This window comes from Neurospora tetraspora (assembly GCF_033439725.1).
Source record: "Neurospora tetraspora strain CBS 560.94 chromosome Unknown B0H65scaffold_4, whole genome shotgun sequence".
NCBI classification, from domain to species: domain Eukaryota; kingdom Fungi; phylum Ascomycota; class Sordariomycetes; order Sordariales; family Sordariaceae; genus Neurospora; species Neurospora tetraspora.
In genome coordinates, this window is record NW_026944386.1 from 4,663,188 (window position 1) to 4,686,081 (window position 22,894).

The 22,894-nt window shown below is 46.6% G+C and overlaps 7 protein-coding genes across 7 annotated transcripts; 5 read left to right on the plus strand and 2 right to left on the minus strand.

Annotated features, from left to right (window-relative positions):
- Positions 1-3,769: 3,769 nt before the first annotated feature.
- Positions 3,770-4,966, plus strand: B0H65DRAFT_212156 (uncharacterized protein). The gene has a single exon (XM_062821946.1). It carries the CDS (start codon positions 3,967-3,969, stop codon positions 4,873-4,875), a length of 909 nt encoding a protein of 302 aa, XP_062682320.1. The 5' UTR covers positions 3,770-3,966; the 3' UTR covers positions 4,876-4,966.
- A 496-nt stretch (positions 4,967-5,462) lies between these two features.
- B0H65DRAFT_212158 (OPT oligopeptide transporter protein-domain-containing protein) lies at positions 5,463-8,375 on the plus strand. The gene is made up of 3 exons (XM_062821947.1): positions 5,463-5,812; positions 5,866-7,272; positions 7,332-8,375. Exons 1-3 carry the CDS (start codon positions 5,587-5,589, stop codon positions 8,030-8,032), a joined length of 2,334 nt encoding a protein of 777 aa, XP_062682321.1. The 5' UTR covers positions 5,463-5,586; the 3' UTR covers positions 8,033-8,375.
- An 818-nt stretch (positions 8,376-9,193) lies between these two features.
- On the minus strand, positions 9,194-10,579 carry B0H65DRAFT_574928 (uncharacterized protein; the record flags this gene model as incomplete). Its single annotated transcript, XM_062830601.1, has 2 exons — positions 9,194-10,101; positions 10,230-10,579. 2 exons carry the CDS (start codon positions 10,574-10,576, stop codon positions 9,240-9,242), a joined length of 1,209 nt encoding a protein of 402 aa, XP_062682322.1. The 3' UTR covers positions 9,194-9,239.
- A 1,184-nt stretch (positions 10,580-11,763) lies between these two features.
- B0H65DRAFT_426071 (uncharacterized protein) lies at positions 11,764-12,774 on the plus strand (the record flags this gene model as incomplete). The annotated part of the gene is made up of 1 exon (XM_062824613.1): positions 11,764-12,774. One exon carries the CDS (start codon positions 11,764-11,766, stop codon positions 12,772-12,774), a length of 1,011 nt encoding a protein of 336 aa, XP_062682323.1.
- Positions 12,775-14,159: 1,385 nt separating this feature from the next.
- B0H65DRAFT_539912 (uncharacterized protein) lies at positions 14,160-15,944 on the plus strand. Its single transcript, XM_062829132.1, has 2 exons — positions 14,160-15,354; positions 15,417-15,944. The coding sequence occupies exons 1-2, from the start codon at positions 14,571-14,573 to the stop codon at positions 15,806-15,808; spliced, it is 1,176 nt and encodes a 391-aa protein (XP_062682324.1). The 5' UTR covers positions 14,160-14,570; the 3' UTR covers positions 15,809-15,944.
- Positions 15,945-16,213: 269 nt separating this feature from the next.
- On the plus strand, positions 16,214-17,896 carry B0H65DRAFT_212184 (uncharacterized protein). Its single transcript, XM_062821948.1, has 2 exons — positions 16,214-16,589; positions 16,653-17,896. Exon 2 carries the CDS (start codon positions 16,682-16,684, stop codon positions 17,759-17,761), a length of 1,080 nt encoding a protein of 359 aa, XP_062682325.1. The 5' UTR covers positions 16,214-16,589; positions 16,653-16,681; the 3' UTR covers positions 17,762-17,896.
- On the minus strand, positions 17,891-18,663 carry B0H65DRAFT_467441 (uncharacterized protein). The gene has a single exon (XM_062826906.1). It carries the CDS (start codon positions 18,350-18,352, stop codon positions 18,032-18,034), a length of 321 nt encoding a protein of 106 aa, XP_062682326.1. The 5' UTR covers positions 18,353-18,663; the 3' UTR covers positions 17,891-18,031.
- Positions 18,664-22,894: the final 4,231 nt, after the last annotated feature.

The window sequence follows — 22,894 nt, forward strand, 5'->3', positions numbered from 1 at the left end:
ATAAAGGTCTTTTAGTTATATAGCCAACTTTTTAAAGAAAATATTAAAGGTATTATAAATTTCTTTAATATTATTACTAGAGAAGATTTTATTTTTATTAAGTATAATATTTCGTATAATAATAATGGAATTAGTATAAGGATTCTAAATCCTATAAATATTCGTTAATTAATATCTAATTAAATACTTAACCTAAGTACAGTCTTGAAATTTTATTAATTTATTTTATTCTTTTATAGTTTCTATTATAAGAATAAACGCTTTATAATTATATAGCTTAAGTTATACAATAGTAGAAAAGGGGTTTAATAGAGGAATAATAATATTTTTAAATTAGTAATATATTTTGAATCGGTTTTAAGGAGATTTTTAATAATATTCCGCCTTAGGAATTACATTATATTAATATATAGCTACTTTAGTAATTTCTATTTACAATTTATAAGGAAAACTTGTACTTAATTATATTATTATACCTTTAATTTTGATTATACCCCTTAAATATTCTATAGTACCGTTTTAAATTTATATATAAACCGTTAAAGGCTTAATATTAGTTCCCTTGGCGGTAAATTAGGTAGTAATGTTTTTACTACTAATTATTTCGTTATTATATTCGATTACCCGAAGCACAATTTAGTATTAAGTTTACAATTTTGTATAGAGAAATTCTAAATACGTAATAGTAAATTCGGGTTTTCTATTATTTAAATAATATATTTAAACGAATTTAAATTACCGGTTTATAATTATTATTAAATTTAAGTATTTCTAACACTCTACTTTTACTTCCTTATAAGAGAAAAAGTTGATAGTTAATTGTAATCTAAGGCCTTCTAAATAATTACGAGCTTCTTTAGGTACCTGGCGCTTTAATTTAACTTTAATATATAGTTTATAATATACTATATTTTGTCCCTTTAATTGTACGTTATATTTTCATTCCGTTAATTTAATTAAAGTTTCGGGTCTTAGGTAATTAAATCGAAAATACTAGCGAAGGGGCTTACTTTTTTAAGGCTTCCATTTAGTATAATTTATATATTATATAATAAAAAAAGATTCATTAATATTATTTTATAAAAAGATATATTTTAAAATAAACTATTTATATTTAGAAAGGATATAATAAATAAGGGAATCTATAAGGCGGGAGTGTAAATAATTATTCTTATAATCCTAATGAATTCATTTATCCTTAAATTATTTTAAGGAGACGAAATTATAAATTATACCCAATATTAAAACGACGTTAGGGAGTTAGAATTCTCTATCTCTATCGTTATCTTAAATTATAATTATAATAATATTTTACCCCTCTATAGGAATTTACTTATTTCCCGCTTATACGTAATTATTATTATTTAAAGGGGTAAAGTCTTTAAAGCGATTAATTTCATTAAAAATATATATTATCGTACCTAAATTAAGGATTATAAAGTCTTTTAGTAAGTATATAGTACTAGATTTCATTATAAGTACTAAAGAATTACTCTTACTTACTTGGCGACTATAGAATTAATTATTTTAGTTTTTATTGTCCCGCTACGTTCGTAAATAGTTAATAGCCTCTTTAAATATTTTATCCTTTTTTAAATTAATATATAAGCGCTTTTTAATAGTAGGACTTTTAATCTAACTTTTATAAGCTAATTATAATTTAGTATAGTAGTACTTATTTAAATTATAGCCCAGTTACTTATAAAGTTTATACGGGGATCGTTGTAATTATTTGTTCGCTAGTAGGAACGAGGAGGAAGTATATTTATTTTTATTAATATTCTTCCTAAATTTGCTGTTTTTATTTATAACCTTTCTTTATCCCTCTATTTCCAGGCTAAAGTTTTATTTATTATTAGGAACGTTTTCTTTAGCGGGTTTACCACTTAATATAGCCGCGAATATAATATTTTTAAATAAGGGGGCGCAACCTTTTCCCTAAATAGTATTCGCTATTACTACTTTACAAAAATCCTTAGCTATAGTACGGAAAGAGATTTTAAAATTAAAGTTTTTTTCAATCTCCTTATTATATTAAAATTAATAATCATTTGCCTCAGCGGTATAAGGATTCGACTTTATAGCTATATTGAATTCTAGGAACTATAGGTTTAATTTATTTATTTTAGTAATTCTTTTAATACTATAGAAGGCTATAGCTACTTCCTATAAAAGGTCTAGCTATATTAATTATAGTTAATTTCGTTAGGAGGTTTAAAAATATTAATAAATTTAATCTGGGCGAATTTCTTTACTTTATAGTTGTTAAAAGCGGTAAATTTATTAAAATTATTATATTATTTATATAAATTAATATATTTAGTAAAATTAATTTCCTAATAATTACTTCTAACGGTTTTGAATATTTAGTAACTTAACGTAATTTTTTTAATACCCAAGTTAAAGAAAGTTTTGACTTCTATATACTAATTCAATTTTTTAATTATATAATTATAATAATTACGCTTATAATAGAAATTATAAAATTTAGTAATAATAAATAGGGTAACCTTCTTATGTTTCTTAGCTTCCTTAATTTCTCTAATAAGAACCTCCCCCTAATAGTTGGCGATATTAGGTTCTATTAATTCGGTTGGCCAAAGAATACGATTAACTGGGTCGATATACTTCCAAAGACCTAAGTCCTAAGCTATAGAAATAAAAGTATCTTCTTAAGCTAGTTAATCCCTAGGGCCGTTGAAGGCAACGTTATTAATTTTAGTTATAGATATTATTAATAATCGTTTAGTCGGTTATCGTTATTAGCGATAGCTTCGACGGTCGAATTAATAAGACTCTTAATTATAATATTATTGGTAATGATCAATATAGGTTTAACGTAGCTTAATTGTATATATCGGTATAAGATTAGCTCTATAGATTTGAAGCTTTAGCATCTGGATAAAAATCCCGCATATCCCAGTCCAGCTGGGCACGTGCACGCCCAGTGGATCCCCTGGCCTCTGACAGATCCCCAGTTAAATACATGCCCCAAATGCGAGAAAACACGTGATCTACAAATGTGGGTCTTACACGCTTATCAGCCGTTACATAGTAGACTTCGGCAAAGACGGCACCGACAACGGCCCGAGCTTGGCAACTGCGGTGGGGCTATTTGGTAGAGCTAGAGGTAGCCCAGGTTTTCGGCGCATCACAGATGTCGTCGTCACCGTTCAAGTAGGCCGAAGCCACCAGGAGTTGGGGCTCTACCCCGCGCATCTCAGATTTTCTTTCTGGGTCATGGAATCTGTATTACATCGGAAAGAATACTAGGACGGGGGAGAGCCAGGCTCATGGGACACTTTGGACCGACTATGGCACCGGCACATGTGCGTTCACATCGTGAGTCGGTGCGTGTGGGAAGGCTACCACGAAGCCACCGGCGCCTGGCGATTGGCCTCTGCCAGACTGCCAATATCTGGACGAGTGTCGTCGGTGGCAGACCTCCTTCCCATGTCTTCACCGACTCGAAGTTCCAGTGGTGGAAAACCTTTACTCTCCATCTTGCAATTTCGAAAGAGGTGTGCGGTCCGTTTGATATGAGCAATCTAAGGTACCGGGGACGCTGGTAGTTCTCTGCGATGATCGATTGGAGCGGCAGCGAGGGCGATTACCAGGTTCCAAAGGCAGCAGTGCTCGGTTTCATCACTTCCGTCGTAGATTGTGTCGAATTGCTTGGCGCAACAACAACACCGTCGGAGCCTAGTCGGAACCCCGCCCTCGGCCGTGGTTCCCTTCCTGATCGGAGAATGGGCATGGACGGAGCGGATGGGGCCACGGTACGGCTACAGCTCTATATGGTACACTCGGATGACAATTGTCCGTCGTGGGAAAAGCTTACCAGACGGCAGATCAAACGCTACATATGGAGACAAGACTTAAAATGAGCCAACGGCATCCGGGTCGATGAGTGTTATTCTATGACCCGGCACTTGCTTTTCTGCGACACTGCTCACGATTGCAAACATGTATCTCGTCGGCTCTCTTCTCCTCGGGCTTGCTTACCTGACCGGAGCCCTCAGCACTATGATCCCGGGCCCGCATACTAGAGCCACCGGCCGCAGCCCGGGATGCGGCTCGGCGCCAACCATCACCTCAGGTGTCAAGTCCCTCACCGTCAACGGCAAACAACGTCAGTTCACCATACGGGTGCCCCGGAACTACCAGAAAGACAACGGATACAAAGTGATCATCGGCCTGCACTGGGTCGGCGGCACGATGGACCAGGTCGCCGGTGGCGGTACTACCGGAGAGCCGTGGGCCTACTACGGCATGCAAAAGATGGCCAACGAGAGCGCCATTCTTGTCGCGCCGCAGGGACTCAATAACGGGTGGGCCAATTCGGGCGGCGAGGACATCCTGTTCATCGACGCCATCAACAAGTACATCGACTCCGGACTCTGCGTCAACCAGGCCCAGCGCTTCTCCATGGGCTTCTCGTACGGCGCCGCCATGACCTACGCCATCGCGTGCGCACGCGCAAAGGACTTCCGGGCCGTGACCGTCATCGCGGGCGGCCAGCTGTCGGGCTGCAGCGGAGGCAACGTCCCCGTTGCCTACTTTGGCATCCACGGCGTCAGCGACGGCACGCTCAACATCGCCGGCGGCCGGACCATGCGCGACCGGTTCGTCAAGAACAACGGCTGCGCGTCTATGGCGGGCGCCCCAGAGCCCCGGGCCGGCAGCAGGACGCACATGACGACAGCCGCGACGGGCTGCAAGCCGGGATACCCGGTTCTGTGGGCGGCGCACGACGGTGGTCACGGACCGGCGCCGGCCGATGCACCCGCCCCGTCGTCAGATGACGGGCTTAGGACCTGGATGCCGGCGGCGGTGTGGGCATTTTATACTCAGGCTCAGCTTGCGAGTTCCTAAGTCTCGGGGATATTGCGAGCTGGGCATCTTGAAGAAGGTAGTATGACGAGTGAGCTTTGGACGAGCTGGAGTGCCGCAATAATTACTACGAATATAACAATTAGTAATGGCACTTACTTTCACGGTCGATATTCCAATCGTTTCCCGGGGCATCGGTCAGCTGTGATTGAAAGCCGCAAATATGGTTCGGCGAGACTATCTAACATCTCGCGTCAGCTCATGCTGTCATACACGACAGTATTGCCCTTTATTGCCGTTATCTATTGGCGCACAACGGCACAACGGCATCCTTTATCTGGACCTGCCAAGCCGTTCTTGGCAGGTCGCTGACGTACCCCGGACGATCTTAGTTCCACTTGGTGGACCTTATCTGGACCTGCCAAGCCGTTCTTGGCAGGGCGCTTACCCCGGACGATCTTCAATTCCACTTGGTGGACCCGGGCTTGGCACTTGCTCCCTATAGGCAATGATTCCCGCGATAGCAATCAATGAGTGCAGTAGCTAGACGCTGTACCTTATCACCTGCCGAATACGGAAGTTCAGGACGCAGCCCACCGGTTGCGACTTCTTGTCAATGCCTGATTCTAATGGATATATGAGGGCCGGCCCGTCATTAGTATCATGGCTGCGTCTTGGCTGCTTGCTTGGCATGATTAGCCTCTTCTTTCCCTTTTACTAGCTGCGACAAGCTGTTGCCAAGGCGGCGACAAGATGGCTCACAACGGAGTATACGAGAATAGCGACAAGACATCGTCGGGCAAGGTCGCGGAGCATGCTACTGACGAGAAGCACCCCGACTTGGGGTTAAGGGTCGATCCCGAGTCTCTGGAGGGAGAGACCGGACCCCTGGAGACGGCCGAGGATATCGTCACCCACGTCATTGCCGTCGACGACGACCCGACCTTGAGCCCGTGGACCTTCCGCATGTTCTTTGTCGGTGAGTGGCCGTCCCCTTTCCCCTTACAAAGCAAGCTGCTAATGGAATCATAGGTGTGGGCCTCTCGGTCTTCGGCGGTGTCTTGCAGGAGATCATGTACTTCAAGCCGCAGGTCGTCTACGTGTCCGTCATGTTCTTGACCGTCCTCGCCCAGGCTCTGGGTTCGGCCCTGTCCCAGTTCATCCCGAGAAAAGGTGCCATCGGCCGCTTCCTCAACCCGTTCCCTTGGAACCGCAAGGAGCACACTGCCGCCGTCCTCATGGCCTCGGCGGCTTCGGTGTCGGCCCTTTCGACGGAAGCGCTCTCGGTGCAGGAGCTGTGGTACGGCGGGTACCCCAGCACCGCCGCCGGCGTCTTCATCACCCTGTCCTCTCAGCTCATCGGTTACGGTGTCGCTGGCATGATGCGCTCCGTCCTGCTGTACCCGACCAAGATGTTGTACCCGGCCAACCTGCCCATCACCACCGTCATGGAGACCCTGCACAAGCCCAAGGCCGAGACGGCGAAGCGCTTCAAGGTCTTCTGGATCATATTCGTCGCCATCTTCTGCTGGGAGTGGCTCCCCGAGTACATCTTCCCGATCCTGTCCGCCGTGTCCATCTTCTGCCTGGCCGACCAGAACAGCGGCGTCTTCACCAACCTCTTCGGCGGTTCGCAGGGTAACGAGGGCATGGGCTTTCTCAACATCTGTTTCGATTGGAACTACATCGCCGGCTTCGGCTCGCCGCTCTGGATGCCCATGGATACCCTCACCAACAGCTTCATCGGCTACCTCGGCGGCATCATCCTGTCCATGGGTCTCTACTACAGCAACATCTGGAGAGGCATGGATTTCCCCTTCATGTCCCAGCTTCTGTACGACGGCAGCTCGAACTCGACCAATTACGTGCCGTATGACGAGAAGCTCATCATGAACCCGGACTTCACCATCAACACTGACGCCGTCGACGCCGTCGGCGTCCCGTACCTGACCGCCACGTACGTCAACTATCTCATCACCACCAACGCCAGTCTCACCGCCACCCTGATCCACATGCTCCTCTGGAATTACGACGACGTTAGCAAGGGCTGGAGCTGGATCACTCTCGACAAGGTCAAGTCGCTGCTCAAGCCGTCCACGTACTGCTTCTGGAGGTCCACCGGGGCCCGGACTGAGGCGGAGAAGGAGGCGATTCTCCAGGACCCGACCATCGACCCCCATTACCGCCTAATGGTCAACTACCACGAGGTGCCCAGCAGCTGGTACTTTGTGGTCTTTATCCTCAGCGTCATCGTCGGTCTCGTCTGCCTCTACGTCATGAAGTCGACCTTGCCCTGGTGGGGATTCATCATCGGCATCCTCTTCCTTATCGTCTTCATGATCTTCTTCGGTGCCCAGTCCGCCATCACGGGCTTTATCGTCAACCTGCAGCCTGTCATGCAGACGCTTGCGGGCTACATGTTTCCGGGCAAGCCGTTGGGTAAGCTTTTCGATGCCGCCATTGACGATCGCCAGTGCTAACCTCTTTTTCTACCCTAGCCAACATGTACTTCACCACGTACACATACAATGGTATCACGCAGGGTACCCTGCTGCTTCGTGACCTGAAGCTCGCCCAGCAGAACAAGCTATCCCCCAGGGCCACCTTCACCACCCAGATGGTCGGATGCGTCATCGGTGCGCTGCTCAACTATGTGATGATGATCAGCATTGTCAAGAACCAGGCCCCCCTGCTCAAGTCCGCTGAGGGTAGCAACGTTTGGTCCGGCGCCCAGGTGCAGCAGTTCAACACCCTCGCCATCGCGTGGGCCATCGCCCCCAAGATGTTTTCGATCGGCGCCCGCTACCAGTGGGTCACGGCGGCGTACCTCGTCGGCTTCCTCGCCCCGCTGCCCTTCTACATCATGCACCGGTTCTTCCCGCAACAGCGGATCTGGTCGTATCTCAACACGGCCATCATCCTCTGGTACCTCGGCGAATTGTTTGTCGGCCTCAACGCCTCCATCACAAGCTATTACATCCTCGGCGCCTTCGGTCAGTTCTACCTCCGCCGCTACAGACCGCAGTGGTTCGTCAAGTGGAACTACCTGGTCTCGGCCGCCCTTGATGGCGGCACCCAGGTCATGATCTTCATTGCCACCTTCGCCGTCTTCGGCGGGTCCGGCAAAGCGGTGCCCTTTCCGGAGTGGGCTGGGAACCACCCGAACAACTTGGACTACTGCAAGTATAACTCTAACTAGTTGGTCATGGGAATAGTGTCTCCCGTGTAGGTGGGGGGTCTTGTCACTCTTGTATACCTCTACCTATATATCATAATCATGTGGCCCGGCACTGCACTGCACTCCGGGTAGGAAGCAGCCGAGTTGGTCGCGGTTACTATAAGATCAATAATAGTCGCACAGTAACAAGCATCTGTCTCTGTGAAATGCTCGTGATCCTGCTATCTGGCTTGTTGCCGTCAATATAGGCCCATCCGTCCAATACGGCGTGGTTAGGAACTTGGGACTTTGAATATCCTAGCAGTGCGCAAGGCACGGAAGACTTTACATTCGATTTGGCTTCGGACCACGGAACTGCAGCAAACAAATATCGTCTGAGCCTCTGACACTACCTACGTTACATGACATCGTTACATTATGTAGGAAGCCGCTAGTAAACAAAGTCCGGGCGGTATTGCGACCTTATAAGAAGCATTAGGAAATGGTTACTTCCTCGACAGGGCTGCAGTCCATCATCATATGTAACACTACACTGAGCCGACAGGGATATATTGCGCGATGGCCACGTGGAGGATAGCATTGCTCTTCTGGGCTCTGCTTCAGCCGAGTGAGTATCTCCTTGCGTTGTCTGTTTTGGTCTACAAGCTCATACGCGGATCGCTATATCGTATCTGGTGGGAGTGCCAACCGTCCCTTTCAAGAGGCAATGCTCGGGGACAGCTTATCCTCTCCGGAACCTTCTAACCCTAACAGCCGATACCGGGACGGAGTTGACACCAGCGGCCTAACACTGATCCCGCCGACGCTATGGGACTTCGCCGAGACTTCCAGGTTTCCAGTCCGACCTTGGGGCACTGGACCTCAACGTTTCTCTTGTGCTTGGTCTCGAGGCTGCGCCGGACTCGATTTTCTTGACGCTTTCCAGGAACCAGAGCAGCTTCTTGGACGCCGCGGGCGGTCCAACCTCGGAGGGATACCAGATCTCAGTCTCGAGTCGGGGCATCACGCTGGCTGGTGCGAGCCCGTTGGGCGCTTGGTGGGGAACCCGGACGGTGCAATGCTGCAACAAGCCGTCATCGGCAACCTCACGATCCCGACTGGGAAGGGCGTCGATGCTCCTTGCCTTCGATCGTGACCTGTCATTCATTACTTCTCCCGCCTTCACCTTGACCTCCCCAGGGTATTACCTCCTCTTCTTCCTCGCCATCCCTTTCACCCTCCGTTCGCCCTACCTCCTCCTCCCACCATTCGTCTCCGTGCCTAACTCATGCCCATAACTTCCTTCCCTCCCATCTCTCCCAGGGTGATCCTCCCACCCACTACTCATCTCAACCGGCTCAAACCTCACCGGCATCTCCGCCACCTTCTCAACCGACAACACCTCATACGGCCCGCTTTGTCCCTGCTCGTGTGCGTAACCGCCCCTCTCAAACCCGCTATCTAACTCCCTCGGTCCCCATCCGCCTTCCGCGTCTTTGACCCTCCTCTGCTCCATTTCTCCCATTGAGACGAAAGGCACCCCATATTCTGCTTGTCCGTGACCTGCTCCTGCTCCATGTCCTGGCCCGGGTCCAGGTCCGGGGCCGTAGTGTTGGCCGTCTGGGCTATAGCTTAGGTTACTTAGAGGGGTGGGGGTGTTGTCTTCTGATGTTCTCCCGCTACCGTCACCGTTCAATGGTTCTGAGCCACCACGGGGTTGTTTCCGTCGGTCTCGGATTCGGTAGATCCAGAAGAGGTAGGCGGCGAAGATGAAGGCGCCGATGATGGCTAGACTGCCCATGACGCCGCCTACTATGGCGCCGATGTTGGAGTTATTACCGCTATTGCCTGTTGGGGATGCGATGCTCGGTTGACTTGGCGTTGAGACGGTGGATGCCGATGACAGACTGGTTGATGAGGAGCCTGAGGAAGAGGTGGTGGTCGCACCAACATAGCCAGCGGCATCAGCCTGCGAAGCGGTGTAATGAGTTCTCGTGGTGGTCCAGCCGCAAGCAATGTACTGGAAGGGACCGAGACCGTTGTCGAGCGTGAGGTAGGCGGTTGCGCAGATGGAGGCTCGGATGGTGCTGCCGGAGGAGTCTTTGCTCAAACTGTTCAACGGTCAGCATCCTATTTCCCCTCTTCCATTCCTGGGCTTCCTTTATCCTCTCTCTTTCCCCCCATTCTCCTCTCCCATCACTCCCCTCGGGCTCTCCCAAAAGAAACCAGAAAGACATACCATGACGCAGTCGACAAATCCTTCCGATCCAAAGCCCCACATCCATCCTTACACTCGTCCTCATCAAAGCAACTCCCCGGCATCCAACACCTGCCTACATCATCCTCGGCTGTCCCACAAAAACCCCATAGTCCGCGCTTAACGTCGACTTGGATCTGGAAATCAGTGGCGGGTAACCGTGTTCCCGAGTCTATCTGGTTGTGGATTTGTGTGTATCGGGAGGCGATTGACTGTGTTACTGTCGCTGGTGGGGTGATGAGGGAGTCTGGTTCTGAGAGTGGCGGTGATGCCCTTTTCTGGTTGAGGAGTGTCGTCGGAGTTGGCGCAGGCGCGCGCGATGAAGACATCCTGTTTAAATGGGTATCGAAGTCCGAGTTCTCGAGATGGAAAGAGCGAGCCGAAGCGAAAAGCTGGACTCTACCGCGACAATCCGACCGGGCGATGCTTCAATCCGACATAGACGACGGGCAGATGCGATGAAAGAGAGAGAAGTGAGAGAGACGGGTCGAAAGCCTCGAGACCTCGTTCCGTGCCGCTTCGGAGATTGCAGCCACAGGTCAACCTCAGGGGAGCGCGCCCTGTAACTTCAGCTTTGGCGGTTGACCAGCGCGACTGCCAATAACAAGCACTCGCCTAGGACAAAGCAGGGCTGAAAGGGCCTGAAGGGTTACATCTGCCAGGGCTGAGAGGTCTCGGCATCGTGGTATCCCCTGTCGTGCGGCACGGAAGTGCGATGGTTGGGGATTGAGGAAGATAGGAAAAGCAAAGGTTGAAGAAGGCTGAGGGCGGCACGGTTGCACAAAGACAGTGCCATCTTTGCTGATAATACTATGTATTCATGTCGACCAAGGAAGGAGAGCTACACAGTAGAGAACCAAAGCCCAAGGTAAAGATGACCCCCATACATAGTTATGGGCAGACGAACAAAGTTGTCACAGCAAAACTGCCACTGAACCGGAGTGGTGCGTCCTGCCATCTAAAAGTCAAGGAATTGTAAGCAATTGATGTAGAAAAACAAGTCCAGTTTTGACGTCTCGGTAACCTTGACACCAAGGAAAACCAAGCCGGATACGGTATCGCGAAGCTTCGGGCCTTTCGTGTCAATGCGTCCCGAAAACGCGGGGAAGCCGCCAGGAACCGCTGTCGAGAACCGTGACCCCCACCAAGGAAGATGACGATCTACCGATTGGAAGACGCAAAGTTCTCTCTGCAAAAGTTCCCCGGCCGTGACTGGCTTTTGGGGGTGGATTGGCGATCCCCATGTTCCCTCCCGTTATGCACCCGAGGCACGCTTCCCCCGCATTTTCACCACGCTGCCCACGCTGCCCAGACGCGGGGTGCAGAAGCCACCATGTTAGCTTGCCCATCCCCACGAGGGAGATGACATCGTTGATGCCGGTAGCCAGTTTCCTTTCGAACATACTGTGAATACAAAACTCACCTTGACTCCCTCATCAACCGTCTCCCAAGTCCCTAGCGATTTCTATCATCCGTCATCAGACGCACCACCCACACCACCACAGCCACCACAACCATGTCCTCACGCAAATCCATCCTCATCACCGGCGCCGGCGGTCTCGTCGGCCCCCTCCTCGCCACCCGCCTCCTCCGCGACCCCCGCTACTCCCAATACACCATCTACCTAACCGACCTCGCCCCACCCATCGTCCCCTCCGGCCCCGACATCATCAACCCCTCCCGCGCGATCCCCATTCAAGGGGACATCACCTCCCCTTCTTTCGTCTCCTCCCTCATCTCCGCCACACAAAAAGACGGCGCAAAGTTAGCAGCAGTGTTCATCTTCCACGGCATCATGTCCGCCGGGTCCGAAGCCAACTTTGAGCTCAGTTTAAAAGTCAACGTGGACAGTGTACGGTTATTACTCGACGAAATCCGCACCTCCGCGCCCGGGACGCGGGTCGTTTACAGCAGTAGTCAGGCTGTATACGGCCAGCCGCTGCCAGCGGTAGTGACGGACGATGTCATGGCGACGCCTCAATCAACCTACGGCGCGCACAAGCTGATGATGGAGACTTACATCAACGACCTGCACCGCAAGGGATTCATCGAGGGATTCGTGGTCCGCTTCCCCACTATTTCTGTGCGGCCGGGTAAGCCGACGGCCGCTGCTTCTTCCTTTTTGTCGGGGATCATAAGGGAGCCGTTGGCGGGGAAGGAGTGCGTGGTTCCTATTGAGGATCGCAGCTTTAAGTCGTATCTGTCGAGCCCGTCGACGATTGCGGAGAATTTGGTGCGGGTGTTGGAGATGGATAGTGACAAGTTGCCGGAGCATAGGAGGAGTGTTAATTTCCCGGGGATTAGTGTGAGTGTGCAGGAGTTGTTGGATGCGCTGGAGAAGTATGGGGGGAAGGAGAAACTGGGGCTGGTGAGGGAGGTGAGGGATGAAGGACTGGAGAAGGTGTTGAGGAGCTGGCCGACGGATTTTGATACGAGTAGGGCGGTGGGGGGGTTGGGGTTGGTGGTTGATGAGGGGGTGGAGGGGTTGGTTGGGGAGTATGTTGAGAGTTTGAAGCGGGATGAGTGAGAGACGGGGTTTGGGTGTTATGTTTGGGTGGCTGGATATCTCTTTGGGCCTTACCTTGGGAATTGATTCTTGAGACTGTTTGGGTATCTTGCGCGCAGAAATGGGATGTCATATGTTTGCCGTGTCCTAAGTGTTTATGCCTTGTGCCATCTGTGACTTTCTAAGAGAGACGCCGAGCCGGTGTGACAGATATATCAATCTTCATGTACACAACGTGGTTATGCCAGCTAGAGTCGTACACCCGTTTGAGCCTCAATGCTGTGTTTGCTCCTGATCCTTGTTGTCTCAGTCTTTGACCACGACATTCCAACCACACAAGTACCGATTGCAAGAGCCGGAGGTTCCCGTTCATGCAGGCTATATCGGTCCTACTTGGATCGCGAGTTGGTTGGATAGGGAGTGTTTCTGGGCGTGGCATGTGTATGAAAGGCTTCTTTGGCCGTCACTGTTTAGATGTGTCGGTGGTTATGGGGAGTTGGGGAGAGTGGTGAGAGGGGGTGGAGGGGAGTGGGTTTGGAGAGGTGAGTTTTGTGATTTGTCTTTTTTCCTTTTTGTTTTCTTGGATGGGGAGGGGGCTCCACTTGGTCCTTTTGCGCCAATTTTCCACCTTAGAGGTTTGACCATTGTTCATCGCCCATCCTCAAACGTTGAACACCTGCTAACTGTCTCGACCAACCTAATAGAGCATTGCAACATGATCCGAGGATTGGTACCTCAATCTAGATTGCTGGAATGGTACATTGAAGACGGCTGGGAACCACTCTGCAACTTCCTTTGGCAAGGAGGTGCCGGACACCCCTTTTCCTCATGCCAATGCGGCTGTTGGTGGTTGGAAAGCGAGAGAAGAGCAATGCAACAAGCGGTGGGTAGAAAGGGCATTTGTCAACTTGTTTCTCATTCTCGTGGGCATGATCTCCTTGGCCTTCTTTGCCTGGTGGCAGTGGTGGTGATAATACAGTCTTCGGTTCATCGGAGGGAGTACGAGGGTTAGTTCTAGGGCCCGATGGTGGCCTTCATCCTGTCGATGACGTGCCACAGATCATGGAAGCGAAGATGATGGGCAGGTGACCGGGTCGCGGATGTCGGTTGTTGTGGTTAATATATCCATTTGTTTCCAAGAAGCGCGCGCGTCGAAACAGGTGACATTGTCAGGACTTGAAACGAAACAGAAATTGACGGAGTTGCGGGAAGGAAGAAGAAACAGAAAACAAGCTCGGTTGGCGTTTGGTGTTTCACTATGTAGCCACATGGTGGGGCGAGGAGCGGCTTCTTCAGGGCTTCTTTTAGTGGGTTTGCGGGGGAGGACCGCCCGAACTCGGGAAGGGCAGCCGCCGCCTCCACCGACTCGGTCTCCACTCTTTACCTCATTCAGCACTCCAACATCTCCTTCCGTCCTCCCTCCGCGACAATGCAACCCTATCGACCTCCCTCCCTGGATCGCGTCGCATCATGTTCCGAACGGGCCGCCATTGCGATGCCTTGACCACAGCTTGACTTGTCAAGGGAGCGCATCAAGCTTTGCGCCTTCAATCTCGGCACCGTCAGCCATGGCCTGAGGTGCACTCCCAGCCTGGACCGCGTGTCCCCGTCATCGGCTCGTCCAACCCAGGGACCGGGAATGGCAACCCGTAAGAATAAATTAAGCCTCCATCGAAGCCGAAAAAGGGGTCAGGGGATACGATGGAAGCCAAGGTGTATAAGATCGATCGGCTTCCCGCCATGTCTCCCGGGCTTGTTCCCAGTGTCTTGTCTTCCACCACCACCACCACCACCAAGCCTTCCTCACCACCATCACGATGAAGTTCACGGTTCTCGCTGGCCTCGTGGCCCAAGCTCTGTCTGTCTCCGCCGGCACCATTCTCTGGGATGGCCGCTTCAACGACTTCACCTCCTCCACCGACCTGAGCAAGTGGTCTTGGAGCAACCAGGTCGGCGCCTACCAGTACTACATCCACGGTTCTTCCGAGGTCACCGCCTACGTCAACCTCTCTCCCAGCTACAAGAACCCGGCCGACACGGGCTCCAACCAGGGTGCCAAGATTACCCTCGACAAGACGGCCTACTGGAACGGCCAGAACATGCGCCGTACCGAGCTGATCCCCCAGACCACGGCCGCCATCAACAAGGGCAAGGTCTTCTACCACTTCTCGCTCATGCGCAAGGACACCAACGCCCCCGCCCTTACCCGCGAGCACCAGATCGCCTTCTTCGAGAGCCACTTCACCGAGCTCAAGTCCGGCTGGCAGTCGGGCGCCTCTGGCGTCTCTGACCCCCTGCTGAGGTGGTGCATCGGTGGCCAGACCAAGTGGAGCGTCAACTGGGACGCCGGTGTGTGGCACAACGTTGCCTACGAGATCGACTTCAGCGCCAACACTGTCGGTTTCTGGCACTCTACTGGCAGCGATCCCCTTGTCCAAGTTATCGCTCCCCAGTCTGCCAGCACCAGCAGCAACGGTGCTGACTGGCACGTCGGTGTTCTCGAGCTTCCCCGTGATGGTTATGCGGATACCACTGAGGATTTCTACTGGTCTGGTGTCTACATTGAGAGCGGCAGCATCACCACTTCCGTTGCTGGTCCCGGTACGTCAACTCCTTCCCTCCTCTCCTACTAGAACCTAACACTAACACTTCTTCCATCCTAGGCTCCTCCTCCCCCAACCCCGGTACCCCCAGCAGCAGCAGCAGCAGCAGCAGCAGCAGCAGCAGCAGCAGCAGCAGCGTCGCCCCCGTCAAGCCTTCCACCTCCTCTACTTCCTTCTCTACTTCCTCCTCTACCACCTCCGCTACTTCGACCACCCGTGCTGCCGTCACCACCAGCGCCGCGCCTGCTGTCACCACCTCGAAGACTAGATCCTGCACTCGTAACACTACCGTCACCACCACCAGCGCCGCTCCTGCTGCCACCACCTCGGCTAGCTCCTGCACTGCTGCTCAGTGGGCCCAGTGCGGTGGTAACAACTTCTCTGGCTGCAAGACTTGCGCTTCCCCGTACAAGTGCAACTTTGTCAATGACTGGTACTCCCAGTGCTACTAAGCCGTGGCAGTTGCAGCAGGAGAGGAGTAGTGGTGGTGGTTGCTAGATGGTAGAAGATGTGGATGTGGATGCATGTACATATTGTTCGCTTCTTGTTTATACTTATACTTTATGCATATACACTTGTTTGCTCAACACGTCTTTCTGTCGCTTCTTGTCCTCTTTTGCACTTTAAATTCGTTTGGAAACTTTCGTGTCACCCTTTGACAAGCTCAGCAGGCCCGGACAGCTTGGCCCAGGGCACGTTCTTGCTTGTATCCACAAGCTAAAGAAGAAAGGACAAACCAGGGCAGAGTACCTAACGTCGGGGTCAACTTCCACATCTAAGCAGGAGCAGTCACGAGAGTGCTGACAAGAACTGAGGTCGGCGACGAGTGGCTTCATTGACTTCACAACTGGAAGTTACACCCGCGCACCGCTCATGTGGATGCTTGTGCTCCTGAAGCCGCACTTTCCTTAGCAGCATAGCCGATGTGGAAAGTCCACTCCCCTCGTCCGTCACTGGTTTGTGTGTAAGGCAGGAGCACGATGTCGACGCGAGAATCCCGAGCCCATCTGGCAGCCATTTAAACTCACTGGATTCCCTTCCCTCTCCCTTCAATCTGGATTAGCCACACTGCTTCTTTTTGCACAACATCATCTTTGCTCTGCAACGACATCGCTACTACATTGCTCTGGCATTCTTCACACATCATCGCTTCATTATCTACTTACGCTTTCTTGGTGATAACATTCCACCCTTGGAGCATCGCCGCATCAACGACATCAGCTTCTTCGAGAGGTAAGCTTGGCCTTTCTTACACCCACTCATCCCCATCACGGCAGCTAACAGTGTTTTCCCCAGATTTCCAGTCTCACTCGACCACCGTCACGATGCGTTACACAAGTCTCGTTCTCACTTCCCTCCTCGCCGCGTCCCATGTCTGCCACGGCAATCCCATTCCCACGCCCGATAATCCTCCTTACTCCGAGGCCGAGTCCATCTCGACAACCTCTGCCGATACTACAACCCTCATCGAGGAAACCACTTATCCAGGCCTATACCCTACCGACACAGAGGATTTCCCTTCGATGTTTGCAGAGACCACCACTGCGACTAAAGCTGTCGAGTCTGTGACTGTTTCTGTCACTGCTTCTGAGGCCCAATCTGCAGAGGTCCCTGCCACCACCGAGGAGCACAAGCCCATCGAGACACCTGCCACCACCACATCTGAGGAGGACGCAGCTCCATCCGACCATGAAGCTCCCTCGGACGATGCAGATTCTTCTGACGATGAGGCTTCCTCGGGCGATGAAGCCCCCTCCAACCAAGACGCTTCCTCAGATCACGCGGCTTCACCTGAACATGACGCTTCCTCGGGCGATGAAGCTTCCTCAGACTATCAAGCTCCCCCAGACAATGATGCTTCATCAGACCATGATGCTCCGTCGGACGATGCAGATTCTTCTGACGATGAGGCTTCCTCGGACGATGAAGCCGCCTCCGATCATGACGCTTCCTCGGATAATGAAGATGAGGCTCCCCCTACCGACTCATCGCCCAAGCCCCAGGATCAGGACCGTGCCTGCGGCAGATTCGATCCCTGGACTATCCATTCCCTCTCGCGGTACTGCGATGACGCCGACACGGTCTGCGACTGGTCCTTCACCATCGACACCAATTGCCCCTCGCTCGCTCCAACTCCTTGCTCTTTCTCCATCAAGTCCCTAGGCCCCGGTGTGCCTGCCTCGCGCTCTCCAAAGCCTGAGAAGGGCGAGGATGAGTTGTGCGGGCCGTATGAGGTGCATTCGAGCTGGAGCGGCCAGTTTGGTCCCGGAGAGGGGTTCACGACGTTGAGTGTCATTGACGATGGGAATAATTTGGTGGCATATCCGGCTTATAGGGATGATTTGTTTGGGAAGGAGAAGGCGACGGTTCCGGATGTGGACGTTGCGGTCTATGCTTTGGGTTGAAGGATGTCATGAGTAGAAGGGGGTGTTCAATTGAGAAGAGGTATCGATACTGTACGGTTGATTGTTGGGGTTTGTTGGGTATTGACTATGGGATTGACAGAGCCATTGTTATGGAGTACATCGTAGTCAGGAGAGAGATAAGTTAATGGAACCATGTCGTTCCTGGAGTGCTTTTCCCTTTCCTTCTTGCTTGATGAACGACTTTGCTAACATAGCATACATGTGTCTCATGGATCGGACCATGAATGATGGTCGAATGTCCACACACCATCACTTCTTCGGCATGTACACATCTTTGGCATTGTTCCACGGCCCATCCCCAAAGCGTTCGGCCTGGAAACGCTCTATCGGTGTCATTCCCTTGGCGTGGGAGGTCTTCGTCTTGTCACTCCTGTCAACCTCATCGTGGTTGCGTCCCGCCGTTGTTGAGCTGCCTGGATAGTTCCACTTCCTTGTTAGCCCATAAATGGCCTTTTTTCTTCTCTCGTCTCGTTTGATGGTGTTGCCTGACGAACCTGTAGCAGAAATCTTGTCGACCGATGAAGACCCTTTGCGAATCTGGCTCAAGATAGTATCGAGGTCGCGATCCATGTTTGCAGACCACAGGCTGGGAGAGAGAAAACAAGGGCTTGTTCAAGAGTATAGCTGCTTGAAGCCTGGATAAAGATGATTTTGAAGTTGCAATGATCTTCTATCCATCAGACTGGTGGGAGTGACACCGGCTTTTATATATCTTCTTCTTTTCCTTGCCCACACACCGACACGATGTTTCCACGAGCAGTTCTCCCACCACAGGGGCCTTGACAAGACGAGTCTCCAGCCCATAGCATATCAAGGTATGTTTCCTTAGCGAGGGAACCTGACGCCCTGGTGAGTTGGTACTTGACGGCCTTCGATCGATACGGCAGCATACACGATTTCTCAGGAGTTTGGGAGTTATCACGCCGCATTCCCGGTCACTCTTAGTAACTTCTTCGTTGACTGATGTAGTCAATGTCGACCTAAAACCTAAATGGTTTTAATGTTTCTGTGCCATCTCATTGGTCCTTCGACACGTTCTGTCAGATTATCAGGGCATGCATGGATGGCCAGACTTCTGATCCAATATATGCCTCCCTATCTATATAACCTCATATACTGCATATGCAGTACAAGAATCCCCTCATAACTATAGCTTGATAACTAGGCTGTCTAACGATATTACTATATAAGGACTAGCCTCCTAGAATCCCTAATTCTTATATTTAAACCCCAGAACTCTCGAAAAGAATTAGGACGAAGATTACAAAAATTAATTCCTTCTTATTATATATCTCTTTAACTCATTTTACGTACTTTCTAACAATTAACAATCTAAATATTAAATCGCTACGCTACAAAATACTATTTAAAAATACTTATACTTAATACTTCTTTATTCCTTATTATTACTCTTATTAAGCTTATTACTATAATTTTCTCTAAAGATACAACGAATACTATCAAAACGAATAAAACCTCCTATCCCTACTTTAATACCCTAAATAAATATAGGGACTAGGAAAATAATCTCCTTAATTTCGCTAAAGGATATTAATTTACTAATTACTTTCTAAGTAAAGAACTAACCCTGGTCTTTAATACCTTATACCCTCTCGATTTTTACCTACTCTCAACCGCCGCTTCGAGCCGTATAATTAAAATTTAAACAAGCCTCGTAAAATTATAAAATAGCACCCTCCAATACGTTAAACCTACTAATATAGGTTAGCCTACTTTAATATAATATATTCTAATACTATTTACGCTATTATAACTTATTTAATTAATGATATTAATCCTAATTATAAGAGTAATAATTATTTCTTCCTTTATAATAACTCTATTAATTTTAATTTCTTCCGATTTAATATCGGCTATTCCGGCTAGCCAAATTTAAAGTATAGTAGGCTAGCCATTATCTTCTTCAAATACGGTCGAAACTACTAATAAATTTATTATAGATTGAGAAAAAGACTTTACCGTTTTATTAACCGACCTTTCGTTAATTAATAAATATATATTTAATTCCGACTAATTTATTAATAACCTTCAATATAAAATCGTTAACGATTTTAAATTATATAATAATCGTATTAAGATATAGATATAAGTGACCGTTTATATTAAATATAAAGCTAATACCTTCGAAAAATAAAGTTTAACCCTAAAATAGCTAACTATATTTAAACGAATTTACAATTACCGTCCTATTAATACCTAAATAAATATTCGCCGTCGATATTATAAATATTTTAAACCTCTTACAAAAAAACCTAAGGGTAGAATAAATAAATAAATTAATAGCTAAGACAGGATTATAACCCTCGCTAGATATTATATAATTCTAGAAACTATTTAAATTAATATTTAGTTTAACGACCTTCTTAAATATTTAAAAATAGTTCGTCCCTTCTAAATAGCTAACGTTAGCCGGCATTTCTTTATAAATATCGAGGAGAATATATTAAATTTTCGAAATGTATCTGGCGATTTCCGCTGTAAAAGTATCATCGAAAAGACTTTAACCGTATTAACGAATAAAATTTATAATATTAAGAAGGGAGGCTTCGGAATAGGACCTATATTAAATAAAGGTAATATTAAAAATAGTGACGCTTATTAAAATAAATTATATTATAATAAAAGAAAGTGAGCTAAATTAGTAAAATCTTTAGAAAAAGCCCTTCCTTATTATGAAACGTATAAGTAAAGTATTTATTTTCTTGAAAAATATTAGTATATTTTCTTATATTTAATTAAAATTAATTAGAGGAGAGGAAAGAAGACTTAGGAAATTATTAAAAAGAATTTTCGTAAAAACTGTCACGCGTGGCCAGAGATGGGTACGGGTGCAAGGACTGTACTACCCTAATGGCTAACTTGGACTAAAGACAAGAAGTTGAGGAAAGAAGGAAACCCTAAAAGGGAAGGCTAGATGGGAAGGACTGGGTTTTATACCCTGAACTCTGGGAGGAAGCCAGGCTAAGCCCAGAACCTGAACCATCTGAACCAAACCCGTGAATGGAAGCCACCTGTGAATGGAATCCATAACGACTGGTAGTGCCAGCCGTCACAAAAACGATAAATTACGTAGGAAAATTAACGTTTATTATAAGTAATTAATTAAATAGTATAGCGCTCCTCTTATTAATAAGGATTCTAAGAAAAATAATAATCTAATTATAATAAAGACCGTTAGAGCGACCAAGAGAACGATAATACCCTAAATTAACTTATTAATAAGGGCGTTTATCAAATCACTTTTAGCGTTAATTAAATAGCCCTCTAAATAGGGGAAAGCGAAAACATAATTTACCCGCTTAAAAACTACGTAATATTCAATTCTAAAAATTCGTTATACGTATTTAACGAAATTTTTTATTTTATTTTATTTCGGCGCGCCTTATATAACGAAATTTTATAAATTAAAAATTGAACGATTCCCATTTTAAAATATAATATTATTAATATTACTATTTAAGGAAGGAAAGGACTTAAAGGTTAAGGTTAAAAATATAATGTTTATCTCTAACTTTATAATTAATTTATTATTACTTTAATTATTGAGAAAATAAAATTATTATTAGGATTATAAACTACTTAGCAATTATCTCCGCTCCCTAAATAATATACTCTTTTACAAACTATTTTTACAATACAATTAAACTATTTTCGAAAACCTTCCCCTTTGTTATAGGGCTAAGGCCCGGGCTGTAGCGCTCTAGTTATCGACTAGAGTTATTATGAGGCGCCGTGGCTGTATTTGGGCAGCCCCTATTAAAACCTCGTATCTCCGGTGGAGCTGCCTCTTAGATAGAACTTTCTTTCTTTATAGAATTTTAATTAAACTATACGATTAATACTCGTATTAACTGTACTATCCCTATTATATTAGGTTTTATTTTAATAGACCTAATAAAATAAAATAAATAGTTATTATAATAGTAATAGTAGGGCTTACCTATTTAAATAGCCGTAGTTAGAATTCCCGCAGAATTTTCCGCCGCTATAGCCGCCGTAGCTATAGAATAAAAAGAAATTATAAAGAAAAAAGCTGTATACTTCGTATAAGAGAAGGAAGATTTCACTACGACGCTAATTACTAACGACGTATTCGCTTGAATAGTAAAAATAGCGTTTAATATATAATTTACTATTTAAAATTAATAGAATACCTTTAACGTTAATATACTTACTATAATAACTATTATTACCTCGAGCGCTACAATCGGTACCGTATAAAAAACTATTCCCTACTGTAATTTTAAGTATAAAAATATCTATTAATTAAAATAGGATAGAACCCTTTCTACATTTAATTTCTATATTATCCGATTATACCTTATATATAAAGAAGAGAAATTGGTAGGAATTATTATTAGTAATAAATTGGGTTAATTAATATTATTAAATACCCTCCCAACTGATAAAATAATTAAAGTAAAAGCTTTTTAACGCTATAATAATATTAATAGTATTTATAAACCCGAAGATTTCTTTAATTACTTTAAATTAATTTTTAATAAAAAAAAAGAAATTAGCCTTAACCCGTTTACGTACTATATAATAGAGAAAAAACTAATTTTTATTAGATTAGTTCTTTATATGCGAAGAAAATTTTACGAAAATTAGAAGCCTTATTTAGGAAAACAATTCTAAACTAATTTAATTAGAAATTTCTATATTTAACGCTTTCTATAATTAATTAATTTTATTTTATATATTTGAAATTTACGGTATTTATGTTAAATAATTAAAGAATATTATATAGAAATTTGAAATTAATAAAGCTTTCTATAATATTAGGAGTAGTAATAAAAAATATAGTAATTGTTGTTAGAATTCCCTTTCCTGGTATAATTTTACTCTTACTCTTAAATACTTTAAAAATATAAATGGTAATATTATAATAAATTATATTAAAATACAGGGTAACTTTAGTAATAAGAACGTTAAGCGTACTAAATAAATTTTTTAGGACGAAAGAAATAAGCGCTATATTTTGAATTTTTATTTCTGTTACGGAATTAGTAGGTATATAGTCGGTAGTTATATATATTAACTAATATAATATCCCCCTATTAGTATTAAATTTATTAAAATTAAACTTAA

What these genes read in the sequence shown, in the direction of transcription:
- B0H65DRAFT_212156 (XM_062821946.1), top strand. Translation starts at nt 3,967, where the DNA reads ATGTATCTCGTCGGCTCTCTTCTCCTCGGGCTTGCTTACCTGACCGGA.
- B0H65DRAFT_212158 (XM_062821947.1), top strand. Translation starts at nt 5,587, where the DNA reads ATGGCTCACAACGGAGTATACGAGAATAGCGACAAGACATCGTCGGGC. An exon ending in CTTCCGCATGTTCTTTGTCG is followed by an intron (nt 5,813 to 5,865) that starts GTGAGTGGCCGT and finishes ATGGAATCATAG; the next exon opens with GTGTGGGCCTCTCGGTCTTC. An exon ending in GTTTCCGGGCAAGCCGTTGG is followed by an intron (nt 7,273 to 7,331) that starts GTAAGCTTTTCG and finishes TTTCTACCCTAG; the next exon opens with CCAACATGTACTTCACCACG.
- B0H65DRAFT_212184 (XM_062821948.1), top strand. Translation starts at nt 16,682, where the DNA reads ATGCGTTACACAAGTCTCGTTCTCACTTCCCTCCTCGCCGCGTCCCAT.
- B0H65DRAFT_467441 (XM_062826906.1), bottom strand. Translation starts at nt 18,352, where the DNA reads ATGGATCGCGACCTCGATACTATCTTGAGCCAGATTCGCAAAGGGTCT.
- B0H65DRAFT_539912 (XM_062829132.1), top strand. Translation starts at nt 14,571, where the DNA reads ATGAAGTTCACGGTTCTCGCTGGCCTCGTGGCCCAAGCTCTGTCTGTC. An exon ending in CACTTCCGTTGCTGGTCCCG is followed by an intron (nt 15,355 to 15,416) that starts GTACGTCAACTC and finishes CTTCCATCCTAG; the next exon opens with GCTCCTCCTCCCCCAACCCC.